This window comes from Trachypithecus francoisi, unplaced genomic scaffold (assembly GCF_009764315.1).
Source record: "Trachypithecus francoisi isolate TF-2019V2 unplaced genomic scaffold, Tfra_2.0 Lachesis_group7, whole genome shotgun sequence".
NCBI classification, from domain to species: Eukaryota; Metazoa; Chordata; class Mammalia; order Primates; family Cercopithecidae; genus Trachypithecus; species Trachypithecus francoisi.
The window spans coordinates 78,625,428-78,648,137 of NW_022681472.1; the positions used below are offsets into that span (position 1 = coordinate 78,625,428).

Here is a 22,710-nt window from a genome sequence, read left to right on the forward strand (position 1 = left end):
TTTTTTTTTTTTTTTTTTTGAGACAGGGTCTGTCTATGTCACCTAGGCTAGAGTGCAGTGGCATGATCACTGCAACCTGCACCTCCTGGGTTCAAATAATTCTCCTGCCTCAGTCTCCCGAGTAACTGGGATTACAGGCACCCACCACTACGCCTGGCTAATTTTTGTATTTTTAGTAGAGATGAGGTTTCACCAAGTTGGTCAGGCTGGTCTCAAACTCCTGGCCTCTGGTGATCCACCTGCCTCAGCCTCTCAAAGTGCTAGGAGCACAGGCATGAGCTGCCGCACCCAGCCTGCGGTTGACAATTCTTTGCGTGAAACACTTTCCTAGATGGCTTTGTACCTCCTTTCCCAGTCCTTCCTTTCTCCTCTCCATCACCTCCCTCTCAGCATTCTTGATTGGCCTTTATTCTTCTGCTGGCTTTTTAAACTCGGTTTTCAGTTCTCCTCTCTAATGGAGTCACTCCTTTCCCAGGCGACTCTTGCCCTTTTACTGATGACTCCAAGATCAGCGCCTCTGGCCCTAATCTCTCGTCTGAGTTCAGATCTTATTTCCAGCTGCTTGTAGCCAGCTTCCTACAGATCTCCCAAGGCATTTCAACTTCCACTGTAGCTTAAACCGAACTCATTTTGTCTATCCTTAAATCCATTCCCCATCCTGTTCCTTTGTCTCAGCGCATGGCATCACCTGGATTAGAAAAAATCCAAAGTCACCTTTGAGGGCCCACCTGTCTTTTTTACTCTCAAATATTACGAAGTCCTGCCTGTCTCACCTATAAGACAACTCTTTCACCTGTTCCTTTTCTTCATTCCTACTGTCACTGCCTAACAGGCCCTAAGTGTTTTTAGCCCCCACCCCGATACAGGCTCTGATCTTTGCAGTCCACCCTGGGAAGCTCTCACGTGTTCATTTCACGCCATACTTTAAATACCTTTAATGATTCATCTTGACTCCTAGAATTACATCAGCATCCCTTATGGTGGCATTGAGACTTCCTGCAGTTTGGTGTCATGCTTCTCTTCTAGATCCGTCTCTGCACACAGCAGCCCAAGGCTTACTCACCTAATCTCAGCTACACTTGTTAAGTTTCTGCTTCCTCTGTTTTGGCACAGCACACTATTTACATGTATATTTCTAGGATCATTGCAGTGATTATCTAAGACTGCAGTACTGACATTCTGAGCCCAACACCTGGGCTCTAGGGAGTGACCACTAAATGGCAGTGTGTGCTGTTATGGTGCCACTCACTGCTGTCTTGCTCTGATTGGTGGGTGGACCTAGATGATGGCTGCCACCCAGCTGAGCTATCAGGATCCTGAAGGAACCAGATCGTGCAAATGCATTTTGATGCATTTTGATAGAAGGTTTGAGAGCAGAAAAAATCTAGGCCATGGGGATGGGAAATGAATGGAGGGAACGTAGCTGGAGATGGGGAAGAGAAAAAAAGGGAGCCCTGGCAACAACAACAACAAAAAATGTGAGCTGTTTAACCCTCCCTCTGCGTGAGCACCAGCCCTCAGAGTCAGCTTTGGAAAGACAGAGAGGGGACTCAGAAAGACAGGCCTGAGCAGGGGTCTGATGTGACAACTGTGTTCCAAACCTTTGGGTCCTCGGACCATTCACTTAACCTCAAAGAGTATTTTCACCTCCACAGCTCCGGGAACATTTAGCTGTTTGGTTCCTATTGGAGAAACAGAATTCTAGGAGGAGCTCACTTGCAAAAATAGCAGGAGTGAGTTGCCTGCCTGGTGCTGGCTTGGTTTCAACACTGGGATTCACGTTGTCCTCCTTCATTTCCTCCCAGAGCTTTGCCTCCATCATGGGTATCCAATTGCTCATTCTATGACACTATTATGACTTTTTTAAAAAAAAACTTTTGAGTGTCAGAAATCTCACTTCAAAAGGGATTTTCTTTTCTTGGAAATATCTCTTGAACCTACCTCTTTCTTTCCATTCAGGCCACTCCTGTCCCAGATGAGGGCCTCTGCCTCTCAGGCCTGGATCCTGGCAGGTGCCAAGCCCGGAAGGAGCCTTTCTGCCCACAGGAGCCCCAGTTACTGTACTGGGCCCACGAGGAAGCTGGGGCTCATGCCTGGCTCTCCCTTTTCCCTCACCCCACATTCAATCAGACTAAGGTCTCTCCATTCCACCTCCTTAGTGCCTCTCAGATGCACCCGTTTCTCTTCATCCTCATCTCCACCCCATCGCTCAGCACAACTGTGGATACCGCCCACATGCAGGTTCCTCTGTTGCTCTCACTTTTTCCAGTTGGCATTCACTGCCCCCAGAACAACCGTTCTGAAGTGTACATTGGCCTGCTCACCCCTCTGCTTCAAACCCTTCAGTATAGGGCCTCTCAAATGCAGAATGAGGCTTCAACTCTGCAGTGGGGCCTATGGGCCCTTTTGGCTGCTCAAAGTCTTGTCCTCCTACCTGTCCTCCCCCAGGCTACTTTCCACCCACCTCGTAGATGATTTGCAGCTCCTGGAACAAACAACACTTTCTTTCTCGACTCTGGGTCTTTGCATGGGCTCTTCCCCTCAACCGGAGCACGCTGATCCTCACCTCCGCTCCCACTTCGCCTTCAGGTCTCAGCTCCCTGCACACTCCTGGACAGAGGAGGCATCTCGCCCTCTGTGTCTCTCATGCTGCCTGCTCTTCCTGTCTCTGCCAGGACACACTGCAAGTTCCACGGGAGCAGAGTGTTCTGTTCACCACGGTATTCCCACAGAAGGCTGTCAGTATTTATCAGATGACTTGCTGAATGAACGGATGCTTAAACATGTGCACATGCGAATGAATGAATGGATGAATGAGGAGGTTTGCATGTCATCACGACAGAACCTTGTCTCTGAAGTGGTGTAAGTTGTATGTGATACTCAGATGGGTCTGCGTAGTGGGGACCAATAGAAATCCTCCATACTCTGATGCCACATGCAGCCCACATCTGGATAATCAGGAAAATGAAATTAATATTAAAAATAATAGTGCAGGGTGCGGTGGCTCATGCCTGTAATCCCAGCACTTTGGGAGGCTGAGGTGGGTGGATCACAGGGTCAGGAGATTGAGACCATCCTGGCTAACACAGTGAAACCCCGTCTCTACTAAATATACAAAAAATTAGCCAGGCTTGGTGGCAGGCGCCTGTAGTCCCAGCTACTTGGGAGGCTGAGACAGGAGAATGGCATAAACCCGGGAGGTGGAGCTTGCAGTGAGCCAAGACCGCGCCACTGCACTGCAGCCTGGGCGACAGAGTGAGACTCTGTCTTGGAAAAAAATAATAATAATAATAATAATAGTGTTTTTTAGACATTCTTTCTGGGAAAGGTTTAAAAAAAGAGAGAGACCAACCCAAATGCCCATCAATGATAGACTGGATAAAGAAAATGTGGCACATATACACCATGGAATACTGTGCAGCTATGCAGCCTTAAAAAAGAATGAGTTCATGTCCTTTGCAGGGACATAGATGAAGCCAGAAACCATCATTCTCAGAAAACTAACACAGGAACAGAAAACCAAACACCACATGTTCTCACTCATAAGTGGGAGTTGAACAATGAACACATGGACACTGGGAGGGGAACATCACACACCAGGGCCTGTCAGGGGGTCGGGGTCTAGGGGAGGGAGAACATTAGGAGAAATACCTAATATAGATGACGGGTTGACGGGCGCAGCAAACCACTATGGCACATGTTTACCTACATAACAAACCTAAACGTTCTGCACATGGATCCCAGAACTTAAAGTATAATAATAATAATAAAAAACTAATAAAAGTCTATGAAATTTTAAAGTTAAAAAAAAAAAAAGGCAAGAAACCAGATTGCAAAACAGTCCTGAGACGGCCCAACAACAACCTGGAGGTTGGGGAAGGCCATGAAAACAACACTGGATTTCCCCCAAGTCCTTTGAGTCCAGTCTCAGGTTGATCCGGGCAGTGTTTCTACTACCCAGTCACTGAACAATGACCTCACTTTACATTTCACAATATGTGTATCATATAAGCAGTGCTGCTGAATGATTTCCTGTAAATACTTACAATGGTTTGAGGCACCAGGGCCAGTCCCCAGTGGTTCTGGGAAAGGCTTTTTTAAAAACGAGAAAAGAAGGACCCACACACTGGACACTGTAATTTCACAGTAGAGGTCAAAGCCGGGGCAATAATCAGCCTCAGGAAGTGCCTCTGGGCCTCCTTGGTTTTGCTTTTCCCAGAAATTTTCTGGGAAGATACCGAGTCACATTTCAGCAAGAAGGGGGCTCCAGACAGGGTGGGAAGGCCCCGGGCTGTGTGGCAGAACAGTGATCAGGGCTGTGGTGGAGGCTCAGCTTTCCCTTGGGCTCCAGTGCCAGCCCAGCCTGCCTCGCTGGGCCCAGGAGGCTGCAGCCCCCCACTCTGATGCTGGAGGGTCACCCTCTTCTGCTAGCTCTGCTGGGCCGCGCTGTCTCTCATTTCTCCTTTGGAAATGGGAGTGCAGGGAAGACAGATGAAGTAACGAATGAGCACAGTCCTGCCTGCCTGAGCAAGTCACTGCTTCCCACTTGTCCACTGTCTCAGTGTCCAGAGGGGAGGCTGCTGATTCAACGGCCACAAACTTGGTGGCTTAAAACAACAGCAGCCTATTCCCGCACAGCTCTGGAGGGTGGAAGTCTGAAATTCTGGCGTCGGCAGGCCCACAGTCCCTCCAGCAGCCCTGGGGCGGAGTCTGTTTTTACCCCTCCTGGCTTCTGCCGGGAACCCTTAGCATTCTCAGGTTTGTGGCCGTATATCTCCAGTCTCTGTCTCCATCTGCCCATGGCCTTCTCTGTGTGTCTCCTCCTCTGTCTCTCCTAAGGACACTTGTCATTAGATTTAGGGCTCACCCAGGTAATTCAGGATAATCTCATCTCAGGATCCTTAACTTAATTATATCTGCAAAGACCCTTTTTCCAAACAGTCATGTTTACAGGTTCTGGGGGCATATATTTTTGGGGAGCCTGCATTCAACCCAGTTCACCCTCGGTGATGGAGAACAAGGACGTGACTACTCAACGCTCATACTGATCTTGCTGGCTTTGTGCAGATTTTGAATCCCAGCATATTGTTCCAAAGGAGGCTATCCACATACGAGGGCCAATGAGGTGCTGGGCTCTGAGATGCCTCTTTTATCCGTCTCCATGTGAGGAGACATTGTTAGCCTCATTTTGTAGATGAGAACACAGGTTGCACATTCACTCTCCCTCCTTCCCTCTCTTCCTCTCTCTTCTTTCTTCTTTCTCTCTCTTCCTCCTTCTCTTCTTTCTCTCCTTCACTCTCTCCCTCCCTCTGTCTTCTCTCTCTCTCTTCTCTCTCCCTATCTTCTTTCTTTTTCTCCCTCCTCCTTTCTCTTCCTCCCCCCATTCTCTAGCTCTGATTTATTCAAGAATTCTTAACCTATTTATGCCTGAGGTTGCAGTTTTTTGAATTTTTGCAATCAGACCTCGGCAATGACCTTGAGCAGTAGGATATAAATAATTCCCATATGCTTAGTGTTCCAATAATGGAACACTAGACATAATATGTAGGGTTTTAATATGTAGCCATCCCTTGTACTCCTTTCCTACCAGATCTTCCCAATCCCAACTCCTGCGGACTTCTCAACATTTCTTGGGCAAGGCAACTATTCTATGGCTAGATAAGTTTCATATATGTATGTGTGTGTGTATATACATATATATGTGTGTGTGTATATATATATATTTGAGATTGTGTCTCACCTTGTCACCCAGGCTAGAGTACAGTGGTGCCATCTCAGCTCACTGCAATCTCTGCCTCCCAGGTTCAAGCGAGTCTCCTGCTTCAGCCTCCCAAGTAGCTGGGACTACAGGTGTGCACCACCATACCTGGCCAATTTTTATATTTTTAGTAGAGACAGGGTTTCACCATGTTGGCCAGACTGGTCTCAAACTCCTGATCTCAGGTGATCCGCCTGCCTTGGCCTCCCAAAGTACTGAGATTACAGGTGTGTAATTACAGGTGTGAGCCACTGCGCCCAACCAAGTTTCTTATATTAAAGCAAAATATGTCTCCTTGGAACTTCTACCATAGATCCAAGTTTTATTCCTCTGGAGCCATACAACAAATTTGTGCCCATATTTATTCTACCATGACACCCATTCTAGGAAAGTAAATCTCTACTAATCTACTTTTATGTAAAAAATCTATCACTTGTTTTTGTAAAACATTATGCCAAGTAAAAGAAGCCACATAGTGTATGATTCTATTTATGTGAAATGTCTAGAATAGGCAAATCAGTGGAGACAGGAAACCGATTAGTGATTGCCCGGAGCTGAAGAGAGGGAGGGGCTGCTAATAGGTGTGAGGTTTCTTTCTCAGGGATGAAATGTTCTGGAATTAGTGGGGATGGTCACAAAATCCTGTGAATATACTAAAACTCTGAATTGCATGCTGCAAAAGAGTGCATTTTATGGTATTCAAATTATATCTCAATAAGCAAAAAATTAATTCAATAAAACATTCTGTGGACTGAGATGGTTCCTACCTGTTGTTAATGACACTGAGCAATGTCTTCTCAGTCTGTCCCCACCCCCTCCAGGACTGCAGCCATGTAGCTGAGGTGCCCTAGCTAGGATGTCTCTAAATTGCTGGCATTTGGAGTGAGTAACAAGGATAGGTTCAATCCCCGTGTTCCCCATTTAATGGCTTGGTGACTTTGTCTGTCTTACTTAAAATGTCAGGTCTTCAGTTTCCTCAGCTGGAGAATGGATTTTTGTAAGAATTTGATGAGATTTTGTATATAAAGTGATTAGCCCAATGCCTGGAAGCTTAACAGTTTCTCAATAAATGTAAAAAAGAAAATCTGGAAAATTAATCCACTTTGCCCCTTGACCCCTCGGTCCCCTTCAATGATTTCACTTGCTTGTTGTTCTGGAACTCCTGATCAGCAAACCTGGGGTCAATCAATTTCTCCAGTCCTACCTTCAAGGATACAGGGAAAAATCACACAACCATTTGGGCTGGAGCCATGAGAAACCATGATCTCCCTACTCAGTGCCCTCAGTGCGTATCAGCAGTCTTCTCTTGGTTGTCTCCCACTTCTCTACTACTCAAGGGCTATTCCAAGCCACCACTCAAGCCCCATATTCCATTGTCAAACCCTTCTCTTCAGCAGACTCACCTCCCACTCACTGAGCAATGTCAGGTTACCAGGCATGGGTGCCTTCAATTTCTGCCCCGACAACACCTATGAAGGCATCTACTCCAGTTGTCAGTCTCAGCACCTTCCCTCCGTGTCCTGTTTAAGGGAAATCCTTCCATCTGTGCTTTGGATCTCACCCTCTTCCAGGCTTCTGGGACTAGACCTTGTGTCGTGAGTGGCTTTCTTGGATCTCAGGGCCTCTCTTCATGGCCCTAGACCTAGATGCTCTCTCCCTCATCCCACCCTGGTCCCTGGTCTACCTTAGTTTCGACTTCTTGTGGAGTCCTCAACTCTGACCCTTAGGATGTAAACAGCTTCTCCATTTTCAACCCTTGATGGTTGATCTTGGCCAGTTACTCACTTGATCTAGTTCTTTTTTCTTTTTCTTTTCTTTCTTTCTTTTTTTTTGAGGTGGAGGCTCTCTGTCTCCCAGGCTGGAGTGCAGTGGCGCAATCTCGGCTCACTGCAACCTCCGACTCCCTGGTTCAAGTGATTCTCCTGCCTCAGCCTCCATGAGTAGCTGGGGATTACCGGCACCTGCCACCAACCCCAGCTAATTTTTGTATTTTTAGTAGAGATGGGGTGTCACCATGTTGGCCAGGACAGTCTCGATCTCCTCACCTCATGATCCGCCTGCCTCGGCCTCCCAAAGTACTGGGATTACAGGTGTGAGCCACCGCACCGGACTGATCTACTTTTACTTGTTGCTTCCAGGTCCCTAATCCAGCTCTCATCAGACTCAATTCCCCACCATCTCCTAGGGAAGGGATCAGAGGGGTTTAGATCATACCAGGTGATATGGTTTGGCTGTGTCCTCACCCAAATCTCATCTTGAATCGTAGCTCCTATAATTCCCACATGTTGTGAGAGGGACCTGGTGGGAGATAATTGAATCATGGGGGCGGTTTCCCTCATGCTGTTCTCACAGTAGTAAGTCTCACGAGATCAGATGGTTTTATAAGGGGAAACTCCTTTCACTTGGGTCTAATCCGCTCTTTCCTGCTGCCCTGTGAGAAGTCCCTCGCTCGGCTGGGCGCGGTGGCTCAAGCCTGTAATCCCAGCACTTTGGGAGGCCGAGACGGGCGGATCCCGAGGTCAGGAGATCATAGACCATCCTGGCTAACACTGTGAAACCCCGTATCTACTAAAAATACAAAAAACTAGCCGGTGGCGGGCGCCTGTAATCCCAGCTACTCCGGAGGCTGAGGCAGGAGAATGGCATAAACCCGGGAGGTGGAGCTTGCAGTGAGCTGAGGTCCGTTCACTGCACTCCAGCCCGGGTGACAGAGCGAGACTCCGTCTCAAAAAAAAAAAAAAAAAAAAAAGAAGAAGTCCCTCGCTCTTCCTTCGTTTTCTGCCATGCTTGTGAGGCCTTCTCAGCCATGTGGAACTGGGAGTCCGTTAAACTCTTTTTCTTTATAAATTACCCTGTCTCAGGTAAGTCTTTATTAGCAGCATGAGAACAGACTAATACACCAGGATTGCATGAACTGCGCTTCTCATGAAGTTTCTCTCACCTCAAGGTCAAATTAAATGTCACAATATCCAACTCCTAGCTGTTATATAGAATCCTGAAAAGTCATAGGATCCTACTATAATTTTGCGAACCTTAATAAAGAGGTCAGTGGAAGTGATTGACTTGCCTTAGCTTGGAATACACAAGATAGTGAGATGTCAGCTTCCTAACATCATGGGAAAGTTGGACATGAGACCAAGTTTAATCAACTTCAGAAGTAAATTAGCAACAAAATGTCTCTCATACCCATTCCTTTGCAGGCTTTGTTCAGCTTTTTGGCATCTCGATCCACATCAAAACCCTGAGGACTGCTCGCTTTAGCCTGGAGAAAATAATTGAGAAGGTGAGATGACAATATAGACATTCCTAAATGATCTCTGGCTAAAATCAGTAGCAAACTGGAGGACCAAACAGTCATCCTCACCAGGGACCAGCTGTCACTTCCCACACTGGTACATGCGGACATCAGCTGGGGAGACTCTGGCCCCAGAGAGGTGGCTGGTACTCCTTGGGGCCAGCTGGCCTTGGATGACCAGGAGAATGGGCCCCTCTGTCCTCAAGGACAGTCATCCTGGCCAGCTCTGCAATGAGTGATTTTCATATCAACCCCACCTTTGTGTGTCTGTCTCTGAAACAAAGAATAATACTCTGGGCCAGTGTACTGGAGCGCTGGTTCTCCCCCTTTGCCATGAGACACAGTTATGTCTAAGGAATAGGTCAGAAGCTGAGGGTTCTAGGACCTTATTACAGGTTCATTTGGTGACTTGGATCTTTGCCATCCATACAATGAGAGACATGTCTTTGGTTTGTTGGAGATACTATAGGAACCAGTAAAAGCACAGTTCTGGTTGTAGTGCTCCTTGGAAAGGTAAAGTCCTATTTATATATTGTACTGAGCTGTTTCCCATACTTCAGTCATTGGCACAATACATGCAGTATTGCGTCCACAGTTACCTATGTCTAAATAATAAGCAAATTACTATTTGCTTATAATTATTATTTGCTTATTTTCCTTTCAATTGACATTTGTTTTTACTTAAAGTTATCTTAAAAAGGAAATCTTTGTTAGCACAAAAATGGAAACCCAGTATTGCTTGCATAAATGGAAGGTAACCACAAATATAAACACATAACTATTAAAAACTGCAATTAACCTGTGAGGTTCATTGTAGTTATGCAGCTGGTAGCTAGGAACGCGCTGAGTTTCCTGTCTTTGCCTTTTCTAACGGAGCTTCTCCTAAGTGATATGTGTCCATATATTTTCTTTTTTTTCTTTCTTTTTTTTCTAGACAGAGTCTCACTGTGTCACCCAGCCTGGAGTGAAGTGGTGCAATCTCAGCTCACTGCAACCTCCACCTCCTGGGTTCAAGTGATTCTCAAGCCTTAGCTTCCCCAGTAGCTGGGATTATAGGTGCACGCTACCACACCTGGCTAATTTTTTTTGTATTTTTAGTAGAGACGGGGTTTTGCCATGTTTCCTAGGCTGGTCTCGAACTCCTGAGCTCAGGCAATCTGCCTGCCTCGGCCTCCCAAAGTGCTGGGATTACAGGCGTGAGCCACCACGCCTGGCATGTCCATACAATTTCCATTCTTCAGTGAAGGCTGGTTTAAGTGCTACTGGCAGTACCACCATGGTTCAGTTTTCCCCGCTTTCATTTCCTTTGGCACCCAGTGGAAGTGAACAGTAAACCACATGCAACTCACTGGGTATGTTGCCTTTCTCTGCATGGTATCCTTGTTTTCCTTATTTCCCCTTTCCCCATTGTGTGGCCTCATTGGGGCTGTTTGTCATGATGCTTGAGCCCCTTTGTCCTGCTCTTGGTCACCAATGTGGGCACATGCCCTGTGACTCTGGCAATCAGGATTGGTTCAGGAGTGAAGATGTAATCCAAGCAGGATTAGAGTCAATTGGAGTCTTTCCCTTGGTTGATACATAGATACTGAGAGAGATACACGTCTGCCTCCTACTGGGTCTGCTAGAGTGAAAGTGTGTGAGTCTAGGGCTGTTAGTGGCCATTTTGTCCACTACATAAAGGGAGAGAGAGAAAGAAACACATTGTACAAATCCTTAGACACAGCAGCGCCTGTGTCCTTGGGTTTCCCAGTTTCATTAACTAGCAAACTTCCTTGGTCTAAGTTAATATGAGTTGGGTTTCCATCCTTGTGACCAAAGCGTCCTGGCTAATATCTGTGGACTGAAGGCGAGCTGCCTTGAGGCTTTGGTTAATGGAGAATAATAGACTCCTAGAGCTGAAAGGATCATCGGAGCCACCTATCACTTCCCTGCATTTTGGAACGTGAAGGCATGCCCCATCTTGCAGCATCTGTTCCTGAAGCAAGCCAGGAAGGGGACTGATATTGTTGTATACCTGCTGTGTGCCAGGCAGTTTATAGACCTTTCTTTATTATGCATAGGGAAGAGTGGGCATTACTAGTCTGCCTTCCAGGTAAGGAAACCTGGGTTCAGCCAGGTTAGATAATTTGTTTGAGGTCTGGCAGGATGCAGGACTGAACCCAGCTCAATTTGCCTCCTAAAGCCTGTGCTCTGTGCAGCGCACAATACTGCCTCACATTCTATGACTAGAGCTTCCATGATCCAACAGAGGGGTCGGATGACGCTGGAGTTGCAGAATGATACCTCCTGTTTTCCTTATTCAAATATTTTGTGAGATATAAGAAAGCTATTTGGTGCTTTTGAAGGCTTGTTGGCAGGACCAGTTCCATAATTTGCTGAGCTTAGTACAAAATGAACGTGCAGGGTTCCTTGCTCAAAAATTACCGAGAATTTCAATACGGTAACATCAGAGTATTAAGCCAAGCACAGGGCCCTTCTGAGCATGAGGCCCTGTGCAGTTGCAGAGGCTGTACACTTATAAGGACCACCCTACTTTTGATCAAGTTCTGAAGGAGCTGGTCCTCTGAGTGTGGAAGTAGCAACTTCAATATAGTAATGGCTTCTTTGCTTTTCATCCAAAGTATTATGGAGTGCCCAGGAAGTGAGGTAGAATTGAATCAGGGCAACAGAAATCTCTTATCACTTGGCTAATTCATAAGCTGTTCTCTATGTCCTGTTAGCCTCATCAGTGCAGAGAATTTTGTGGGACACATGATCTGTCCCACTACACAACTAATGCGCTGAAACAGAGATGCAGGGCTCTGCAAATGGCTATGCGTGTTATGCCCTGCCTGAGGCCCTGGCTGAGGGGCTGGGGCAGGACTGAGTTGGGGGCACGCTTGCCAAGCCTGGTGCTGGCAGGACTGCTTCCCCTCAACGGTCACCTTTTTCTCATTTGCACAAAGAAGCTGTGAGGGCTTGCAGAGACCGTGTGGAGACTTGTCTAAGATCACCTGGCCAGGCAGTGGTTGAGTGGGAGCCAAGGCTAGAACCAGATTTTCTGATTCTGGCAGATCTAAATGACGTGCCTGCCCCTGATCCCCTTCCTGTTTTAGGGAGGCCATTCCATGATACAAATATCATAGAGTTGTAGGAGCTGAGGGGTAAGACAAAAGAATGTTCTCAATATGCCCAAGACCAAAAAACCCAAATAACTCTGATATCTGGGAGGTGCAGCAGGAGAGTGTTGAGTCATGTGCTATGACTGACGATAACATTGGGACTTAATTTTTCCTTTTTTTAAAAATTTTTTGAGACAGGGTCTCACTCTGTTGCCCAAGCTGGAGTGTAGTGTCGCAATTTCTGTTCCCTGCAGCTTCTGCCTCCCAGGTTCAAGCGATTCTCCTGCCTCAGCCACCCAAGCAGCTGGGATTACAGGCATGTGCCATCACACCTGGCTAATTTTTGTATTTTTGGTAGAGATGGGGTTTCACCATGTTGCCCAGGCTGGTCTCAAACTCCTGAGCTCAAGCCATCCACCCACCTCGGCCTCCCAACGTGCTAGGATTACAGGCGTGAGCCCCTGCAACAGGCCTTCTTTTTTTTCCTTAACAAATAATGTGGGGTAGGACTCTCTGTCAGAGGCACTACCATCAGCAGGGCAGGTTGAGGTCCCAGTGCCCTGAATCCCTGCAGGAACCACTGTTAGCCGTGTTGGTTATCTTTCCTAATCTGCTTGAGAAGATAATTCAGGCTTGTTCCTTGTAACAGCAGGATATTTGATGTCAAAGTGAAAGAATCATGTGATGTGGTTTTAAAAGAAAGAGAAAAAGCAAACAGTCTGTTTGGCGTTGTCCCCCCATTGTGGTGGGGGCTGCCTCCACAATGGCTGTATTCATCAGTGATGCTCAGTGCTGATGGAACGGGTGTCCTATGGCTTGTTCCCAGGAGCCGGGTACCGAACTTCTTCTCGGGAATGTATATGGAATGGACATTCCACGTCCATTGTTCATTGTTAATGGGATAGACAGCTGATGATGGGGCCTCAGGCCTGTTTGCCTATCCGGAGATTTAGTTTTTGAAACCTGAAGCAACTAAGCAGAACTTCTGCATACAGTGAGAATGCAAGTCAGATCCACAATGGGCTGCAGGGGACTCCAGGATGGGGTCAGACATGCTTGTGAGGCTTTAGGAGACCACACGGATATTCCACTTGTTTTCAACTATGAGACATTGTAGAGCCAGGGCAACATTCCTTATTTTGTTTTCTTTCAATATGTTCATATTTTGACAGTGCTTGCAGTGACACTCAGGAGACAGATAAAAACAGCAAAAGATACTAAACGTCAATAAAAATGATTTTAGAGGTCTGGGCTTTGAGCCCACGGGGAGCCTGGTTTGAATGCAGATCTGCCTCTTAGCAGCTGTGTGAACTTGGGCCATTAACCTCTAAGCCACCATCTCCTCATCTGTAAAATGGGAGCAGTCTCTGCGTTGCAAGCCTTGAGGCTTACGTGAAATAACTTTTGAAATGCCGGAAAACAGGGAGCTAGAGAAATGTTAACCCTTTTCCTGCCTCTTTGGGTCATTTCTTGGCTTTTTCCCTTGTGGTATTTATAAGATTTCATAAAAGTGATATTCACGCAGATTTGAATTCTACATATTTAGATTTAACAGGTTTGGAAGGTATGTATGTGAAGATAGATGCACACACACGTACCATATGTAGATATATAGTTTTCTAATTCATATATGTTTGATCTCAGATGGATAGCTATCTCCCAAACTTGTCAAATATTTATCTTATAATGCCCCAGCAACATCATATTTATAATAGGTGGCCACTGAAAATATAATAATAGTAAAGTTGAAGAATGTGGCTTTATTGTCAAGTAAATTTGAGTCCCAGCCCAACTGCTTATTAGCTGTGTGACTTTGGGCAAGTTACAGAACCTCTCTGTGCTGTACTTTCTTCATGGTTGTAAGGGAGATGGCTGCGCTCTAGTCGGCAGTAGACCAAGGCGACTTTCCGAGGCAGCGTGTCTCCCTGGGTTTGGAGTGCAGACGCACAACTCCACACGTTATGTAACCACGCCACGTGAGGCGCATTAAGTAACCACTCACATGCGCTCGTGCTTGGCTCGGAGCCATTACTGTCTGTAAAAGGTACAATTACGCTGCTAACGCTGTACCTATGGCTTGGGGCTCACGCCCAGGCTCACACCCAGGCTCGCTTGCACCCAGAGAAAGAGTGAAACCGTGTTGAAACTCCCTGCGATTCCTCGAGTGTTTTTCCAGCTAACTGCCACCCCACTGACTTTTTTCGGATCTCAGTTAGAACCTAACAATGGTAAATGGGGATAATAATAGTGCCTGCCATGTAAGGTTCCTGGAGGAATTCAAGTTATTCATGCCAAGCATCTAAAACAAGCCCAGCTGACAGCACGGTCTTAGTAAATGCAAACAACTGATATTTGTTGAAGGCAAATCAGCAATAAACTTTCCAGAATATTTCAAACCCCTTTCCTGCTTGAGGAGTTTTCACCTTGTAAATGGCACTCTAAAGATCAATTTCTCATTGGTCACCTGCAGCTTGGATCTGAAGCTCCAGACATATATTTTACACCAGGCAGTCACGCTGTGGAGTCCAGGTGGCCTGGCATGATGTCCCAGCGTCACACCTTGTTAGCCGTCTCCTTTGACGAGTGTGATAATTCACACCTCATTGGGTGTGAGACTCTCCGTGGGATACCACTCTGGTGAGGTGCTGGCCATCGTGCCTGGACCTCGGGTCCGAAATGGAAGCAAGTGCTGTCAGCTCTATGAAAGGCACTGCCTGGTGCGTGAGTAAGGCAGCCCTGGTGCTGGGCGGACTTCCTCTTTGGTTTTTTCTTCCTTCTAGTAGGTCTACATGTCCTTCTCTGTGTATCTACGTTCCTGTGTTCCCTCCTCTAAAACAAGGACATGAATGATCCATTTTTCTCAAAGGAGGAAGCATAGAAAATAAACTGAGATGCTCTGATCCTAGGAAGCGGTGTCACCTTGGCAGAAAGAATGCAGGAAACACCCACGCTGAGAAATGACTCAGGGATGTTCCTGCTGCAACAGACCAGATTGCCCAGGAGGGAGGTCAGCTCTTCTGAATCCAGATTCTGATACCCCCAGCCAGAAGAACCAGAATGGAAAAACAGACGCCTCATCAAATGCCTTCTGTCCCAGTCCAATTCAAGGAAGTCTTAACTCTTATAATAGAAATGGAACACTCTAGGAACATCTTCCAGGTCGCAGCAAACTCTGGGGATGGAATGTGTGAAGGAGTTTGCTGAGGGATATGATTTGCAAATTGGTTGCTCTGTGTATTATATAGTAACCAGCAACTTCCAGAACACAGCCAGAAATACACTCATTTAAGTACATTCATACTTGTCAGTCCTTGTGTCCTGATTTTCTACTTCAATAGCTTCAAGGCTGGACAATAAGAATAGATTGTCTCATGAAAGGCATGTGAATTAATTAAGAAGAAATATGTTGCAGGCAAATTAGACTCTGAATTATTTTTCTCTCTCTTTCTTCTTCTTTCTTCTCCTCTTCTTTCCTCCCTTATCTTCCTTGAACAAGCAAGTATTAAAATCTATTGTATGCTAAGCACTACCCCAGTTGAGGTGGACTCCATGATCTATGAAGCATAGTCCCTGTTCGAGGGAAATAAACGTGTAAATGACACATGACAATTGCATTATGATACAGTAAGCACTTCCGGGTGCAAATAGCTGAGAGGAGAAAGGAGTTTTTATGGAGGAGTTGACATTAGTGCTGGTTCTCAAAGGGCAGTAGGAATTAGGCAAGCAATGAAATAAAGACAGAGGTGGAGGTGGAAGGAAGACATGCCAGGGAGAGACGACAGCCTGATGCTTTGGGAGTCTGTGTACTTGTGTGCTTACTATGACCTATCAGTGTGCTAACATGATTGCATCTAATCATGACATAATAGTCCACATAGTGTGGACTTGGGAGTCAGACCTACTCTGTTCAATTGCTGTTTTGCCCTTTGCTGGTTGTACCACCTTGGGTAAGCTGATTCACATCTCTGAGCCTTAGTTGTCTCATCTTTAAAGTGGAGATGCGCCTGCCCATGGGGTGGTATGAGGTGTAGATGTATTCGTGTTTGGGATGTAGTAGCACAGTACTGGATTACAGTAAGCACTCAGGTGGTGGCACGTAGGAGGTGGGATGCTGGGTGACATAGGATGTAAGGGTCATCTGTAAACTCTGAAAGTACTATCAAAATGCAATGGGAGTGGCATTTGTACTGTTTAATATTTCCTGTGCAGTTCCTCAGAAGCTTTGGCTGGCTGCACTCTGCTCAGTAAATATTTGACAATGGTTACTTGATTATCTGGGCTGTGAGCCAGGAGGGCCCCTGGGAAGAGCCAGGGAGCAGAGGGCAGAGGGCTCGCTGTACACTGATCTACAGAGAGCTGCTGTTTGAGCTGGCATGAAATGAGATTAAATACCAGGGCCAAGATTAGAACCAGGTAGTGGCCTGGGCTTGTTAAGCAGGAGCAAAATGGAGGCAAGTGAAGGGGGCGCTGGAGAGAGCACACCTGACTCCTCAGTTTAAGCTGTTACCATTGCCACTGTTGGTTAATGCCACCTTGCACCAATATTGGTGATTCTGATTAAGCTTGCCTTGTATAGTTTTGTTTTTCAAAATCCCTGAAAAATATTTTAAACATCTTTACTGAGGTATAATTGCTGTAAAATATATTGTATATTTAATTATACAATTTGGTGAATTTGGACATAGGCATACTCTCACAACACCATCACCACCATCAAGGTAATAAATATTTCATCAGCTATGAAAATCTCCTTGTGTCCCCTTGTGTGTGTGTGTGTTAAGAACATTTAACTTGACATCAACCCATTAAACAAATAATAATTTGTATCTAAAAAGTTTTGTAGCAAGAGGGACTCACTATGTTGCCCAGTCTGGTCTTGAACTCCTGACCTCAAGCAATCCTCCTGCCTCATGCAATCCTTCAGTCTTGGCCTCCGTAAGTGTTAGGATTACAGGCATGAGCCACTGCACTTGACCTTAACAATTTTTTAAGTGCATAATAAAGTATAGGGTACAATTTGCTGTACCCCAGATCTCTAGAGCGAATTCATCTTGCATAACCAAAACTTTGTACCAGTTGAAGAGTATTCATTTCCCCTCCCTCTGGCCCCCAGTAAGTACAGTTCTATTCTTTACTTCTATGAGTTTGACTGTTTTAGGTACCTCATGTAAGTAGAATCATGCAGTATTTATTTTTCTGGCTTATTTCACGTAGCATAATGTTCTCCAGGTTTGTTCAAGTTGTCACAAATGGCAGAATTTCCTTCCTTTTTGAGGCTGAATAATATTTCGTTGTAAACTTGCCTTGTATAGATCTTAAGAACACTACAGAGTTAGGGAAACTGAGTCCAGTTTGGGGAAGGGTCTTCTTTGAGGTCACACAAGTTCTACCTCCTTTCTCACAGACATCTACCTTTGAACCAGGCATGGGGCTATTTTTCCCTCCATATCTTTTCCAAGGCTGTTTTCCCATCTGAAAGATGGTAATAATAGTACCCACCTCGTATGGGTTGTTAGGAGAATATGGATCAAGAGCGTTTGGCAGGATATTCAACACGTGGCGAGTGCTGAGTGTTATTTTTATTCCTTTCTTCCATCTTGACCTGATTCCTGTTGAGTGTTGAGTGAGTCCTTTGCATGGTGCTTTGTGTAGTGCCTTTAAAATTGGAAGTTTACTATAGGAAGCTCAAAATGTCTGTTTACATAAGCTTGTCCTAAATTAGAAATCACTTTGTACTCATAGATAAAAAGTAGCAGGGGCTAAAGGTCGAGGAGAGATGTATGGGAGGAAAACTCCAAATTGAGAATGACAGCAAAATATAGAGCACTTAATATGTGCCAGGCGTGGGTCCAGACAGTTTACGAATAACAACGCATTTAATTCTCCCAGCAACCCTATGGGGTAGGTATTATTACCTCCTATTTTGCAGATGAGAAAAACCAAGGCACACAAGTATGATGAGATAAGGATTCAAACCCATGCAGTCTGAATTCAGAAACTCTACTATTGACTTCTCATTAATCGATTTTGGGGGTTATTGTCTAAATAATTATTTTTTAAAAAATTAAATAATAGAAAAGCTCGGCCAGGTAGGGTGGCTCATGCCCGTAATTCCAGCACTTTGGGAAGCCGAGGTAGGAGGATTGCTTAAGACCAGGAGTTTAAGACCAGCCTGGGCAACATAATGAGACCCTGTCTCTACAAAAATTTTAAAAATTTAACTTGGTATGGTGGTATGTGCCTGTAGTCCCAGCTACTTGGGAGGCTGAGGCTGAAGCAGGAGAATAATTGAGGCCAGGAAGTGGAGGTTGCAGTGAGCCATGGTTGCGCTACTGTACTCCAGCCTGGGTGACAGAGTGAGACCCTGTCTCAGAAAGAGAGAGAGAGAGAGAGAGGAAGGAAGGAAGGGAGGGAGGGAGGGAAGGAAGGAAGGAAGGAAGGGAGGGAGGGAAGGAAGGAGGGAGGGAGGGAGGGAAGGAAGGAAGAGAGAGAGGAAGAAAGAGAGAGAGAAAGAAAGAAAGGGAAGAAGGGAAGGGAAGGGGGAATGGAGGAAGGGAGGAAGGGAGGGAGGAAGGAAGGAAGAAAGGAAGAAAGAGAAAGAAAGAAGAGCTCAGTTCAACTCTTAGAATGATAGTCTTTTACAGAAACACTAGTTGAGACCTGAGACCAGGGAAGCCAAGAACCTCTTGCATGACTGTCGGATCAATAAATATTCTTGATGATGAGAAAATAGAAAGTAAAATGAAAACGAAGTCACAACTATTTGCAAGGCAAAACAGCCATCTCCCAGTGAGCAAAGTGTGTATGCAGGAGAGGCACTATTGTCAAATTCTGCTCCCAATATTCCTTCCTATGCTAATGGAATCATGTTTTCTGCCTCTCATTTGTAAACTGGGACTAATACCTGCCCACCCTGAAGAATCTCAGGAGGATTAAATAAGACAATGTCAGAGTGCTGGACAGGGAGGTTTCATTATGATGAGTCAGGACTTGCAGGGGAGGAAGTGGCCCTTCTGCCCTTAGAAAGCTTCTTCCTTCTCCTCTCCCCCTCATTCCACACCCAGTCTTCCAGTTCCCCCTTTCCTAAAGTATCTTTCCCTTCAAGTAGAGGAGGGATCATAGCTAAAGGACTATAGTGTGCCAGGGGGCTGAATTTTAGCAGACACATTTTGGAGACTGAAAAGACATGAAGCCAGTGGGACAGCCAAGGTTTCCAATATGCTTACTTCTTATGGGTGCCTGCTTTCTGGCTGGATAAATTGCCAAATATATTTATAGGTAAAATATCACTTCTCCTTGCTTGACAGAATCTATGCAAATGGATTGCTGAGTTGTTTGATTCCCAACAGGTCCATCAGTGTGAGGCAGGGGAGGAAAAAGGGGGGATGCTGCAAGTGGATTCCTCCCTGTAACTTCCTGAGTCTTCGGAGGACCAAAGAAACTTGAGATTGACAGCACAGAGCCTCGTGACCCTCCTTTTTTTTTAAACACTTGGTTTCCATTGATTCCATTGGCAACAGTGGAGAATGTTTCTACTTAAGCAAATAAGCTGGAGCCTCCCCTTTCTGAAACTATTCCTGATCCTCTCGGGAAGAATCGAATTCTTCCAGTGGTGTGCTGAAGCTAAACTGTTTGATTGCCCAGGACAGAGGGGTTCCCTGGAATGTGGGTCTTTAAGTGCTAAAACTGGGACAGTTCCAGGTAAACCAGGATGGTTGGCTGTGCTAGCTGGAGCTGACTTTACAAGCTGGCAAGAGCCAATTGTGTGATCTCTTCCCAATTCTGCTCAGCGAGATCATGCCAGTAACTTGAAATCAGTCACGGTGAAAGTATTTACATCATAGAAATTGGCAAGCACCACAAATTAGGTTTTTGTTTTCTCCTAGAGAGCTGGAGGTGAGACATTTTCTAGCATACCACTGACTTTCTCTTTTGTGCTACACTCCATTCTAGAGTCTTCAATCAGATCCTTTTACAGGTACATTATCATGCTTTTTTATTAGTCTATTTCCTTCCCTAGACTGTAAGCCTTTTGGAGGCTAGGTCTATGTCATGTTCATTCTCATATCCCCAGCACCTAGCACAATGCCTGACACATTGTACTTGGTAAATGGTCTCTTCCTTTACATGGGAGGAGGAATCTTCTTCCTTTGTATGTTACAGAATACACTGAATGCCTTTCCCTTTGCATCCTGGTCTTGTACCCAGTTTGTATTAATGTCAGAGTCAGTGGCAGTAGTAGGGACAGAAGAATGGAACAGGAAACTTATTTGGCTGGAAATCTTGAGCTGAGAATAGTGTCAAGCCTTCTAGGGTGATGAAGCAGAGAGAATAAAAAGAGGAATAGTAGATTTAACCAAGGTGTCTGGGAGGGCTCAATCATACCTCAGCTGGAGAAATAACAGGAATCACAAATGAAAGTGAAGTCCTAAGACCTTCGGGTGTGAAAACAGTTTGAGCTGAATAGAGTTTGGGACTCTTAGAATTTAATACCAAATGGAGGAAATAATGGACTCTGAGGAAGGTGACCTGGCCGAGATATGGATTAGTAGCCTTTCAACCCTGGTTGCACTCAAAATCATTTGGGCTCCCAGTCTAATCCTACGAAATCAGAATCTGAGGTATAGTGGTATATCAGGTATAAGTATTTCTAAAACTCCCCAGACAATTCTAACAAACAGCCAGGGTTGAGAACTATTAGTCTGAGAAAAATTAGAAACTTTCCCCATTGACATCCCAGTAAAGGAGGAAGACAACTTAGAAATGTGCTGAGGGTTTACACAAGTAAGAAATCCTTGACCTTATCCAAGATGCTAAAGATAAAGGGAAGAGGTTTAGGATGAAATCTTAAAGTGAAAATTCAACCCAGGTTTTTCCAAATGGGTGACATGGAACGTTAAAGCCATTGGACCTCCAACTAGGAAAGGAACTCCTTTTAAAATTCTCTCCCAACTCTTCTGATTAAGTCTTTGCTTGGTGATAGTGGGTCTTTCACACTCATCTAATCCAGGGGTTGGCAAACTGCAGACTGAGGGCCATATCTGGCCCATTACTTATTTTTGTAAATAAAGTTTTATTGGAACACAACCAGCCCATTCATTTACATTTGGTCTATGGCTTCTTTGCATTACAATGGCAGAGTTACCTACCTGCACCAGAGGTTCTGTGGCCCACAAAGCCTCATTATTTACTTTGTGGACTCCCACTGTATCCCATGTAGACCATGTAGACAGGTCTTTTTTTAGTCAGAGAATAGGACCTTACCCTTCAACTGGCAATATCAAATTTAGTTAGCATTTAATACATTCTTTTTGCTTTCATTTAGTTATCTACATTTATGTCAATTGATATTAATTTTCCATTTATGGTATCAGTATAAAATTTCCTTTTAAGATCAATTAATTTATATTAAAAAATGAGTATTTAAAATAATTAACAGAGTAATTAGTAGAAGAGGTGACCCACGTATTTGGCAACAATCATGAAGTTTGTACTTAAATCTGAAGTTTGGGAGACATTTAATGTATCCAATCCCCTCATTTACAAATAAAGAAACTGAAGCCTGGTTGTTAAGTCACCTTCCCAGGGTCACCTTATGGAAACACCCATCTCCTCTCTCTCTCAGAACAATGTTCTTTTACCTCTAACTGGTTATTCATTTGCACTTTGAAGCCAATTAGTACTAATGCAAATTATTGTGTTTTTAACGTTCATAAATTCAGAGCCAGAAAATATCCTGGTAACATTTCCACAGACATGGTAAGTAGAGATTGATGGGCAATTTGAAACAAAATAGAGGGGCCATTCACATCTGAAGCATGAATCTTGGGTGATCAGTGACATATGGGTTTCATTAAGGTGATGGCTTCTTGGGCATGATTTCCTTGGAACAATAAATTTGATTTTTAAAAAGCCTTACTTTTTTTTTTTTTTTTAATTAAAATCCACTTAGTTGCTTGCCAGAGCAAAAAGTAAAACTACCCAACAGAAAAATATATATTTGGCAGTGTAACCTGTTGGGTATATTGAAGCACAGTTTGAATAAGAATATTTGGTATTTCATCACGTAGTTATTGCTGTTTTCATTAGGATTCTCCATGATCTCACACCAACTAAAAGCAAGCTAATTCCTTCATGCCTGGAACCTCTTCCCACCTTAGAGGTTTATTCATCTGTGGGGGTTGATCAGAGAGCTGTTGGGAAAGTGTGTTAGGGAACTTGAGCTCTGCCCACCTTAGTAGAGTGCTAGAATGTTACAGAATTGTTCATTGCTGTTGATACCTCCTTTCCAAGATGCAGTGTTACAGTGACATGCATGATGACTAAGTGTTTGGCTATCACTCTAAAGGGGCAGAAATATTTGTATCATTTGACAAATAAAACTCAAACTAGAAAAACATCCATTTGGATCATAGCTCAACATGATTTGCTTACATATGCTGACTGTATGTTCTGAAAAATGAGTGTAATTCTTTAGATTAAAACATGACCGGGGCGGAGCAAGATGGCCGAATAGGAGCAGCTCCAGTCTCCAACTCCCAGCGCGAGCGACACAG

The 22,710-nt window shown here is 44.9% G+C and overlaps 1 protein-coding gene across 2 annotated transcripts in view; it reads right to left on the reverse strand.

Moving 5' to 3' along the window:
* The window catches only part of ANXA13 (annexin A13), a 64,591-nt gene that overhangs the window by 24,080 nt on the left and 17,801 nt on the right, over positions 1–22,710 (reverse strand). For both annotated transcript variants that reach the window (XM_033202953.1, XM_033202952.1), the window contains one exon: positions 8,945–9,020. In XM_033202953.1, the coding sequence (XP_033058844.1) occupies positions 8,945–9,020 (76 nt within the window). The remainder of the gene's footprint in view (positions 1–8,944; positions 9,021–22,710) is intronic.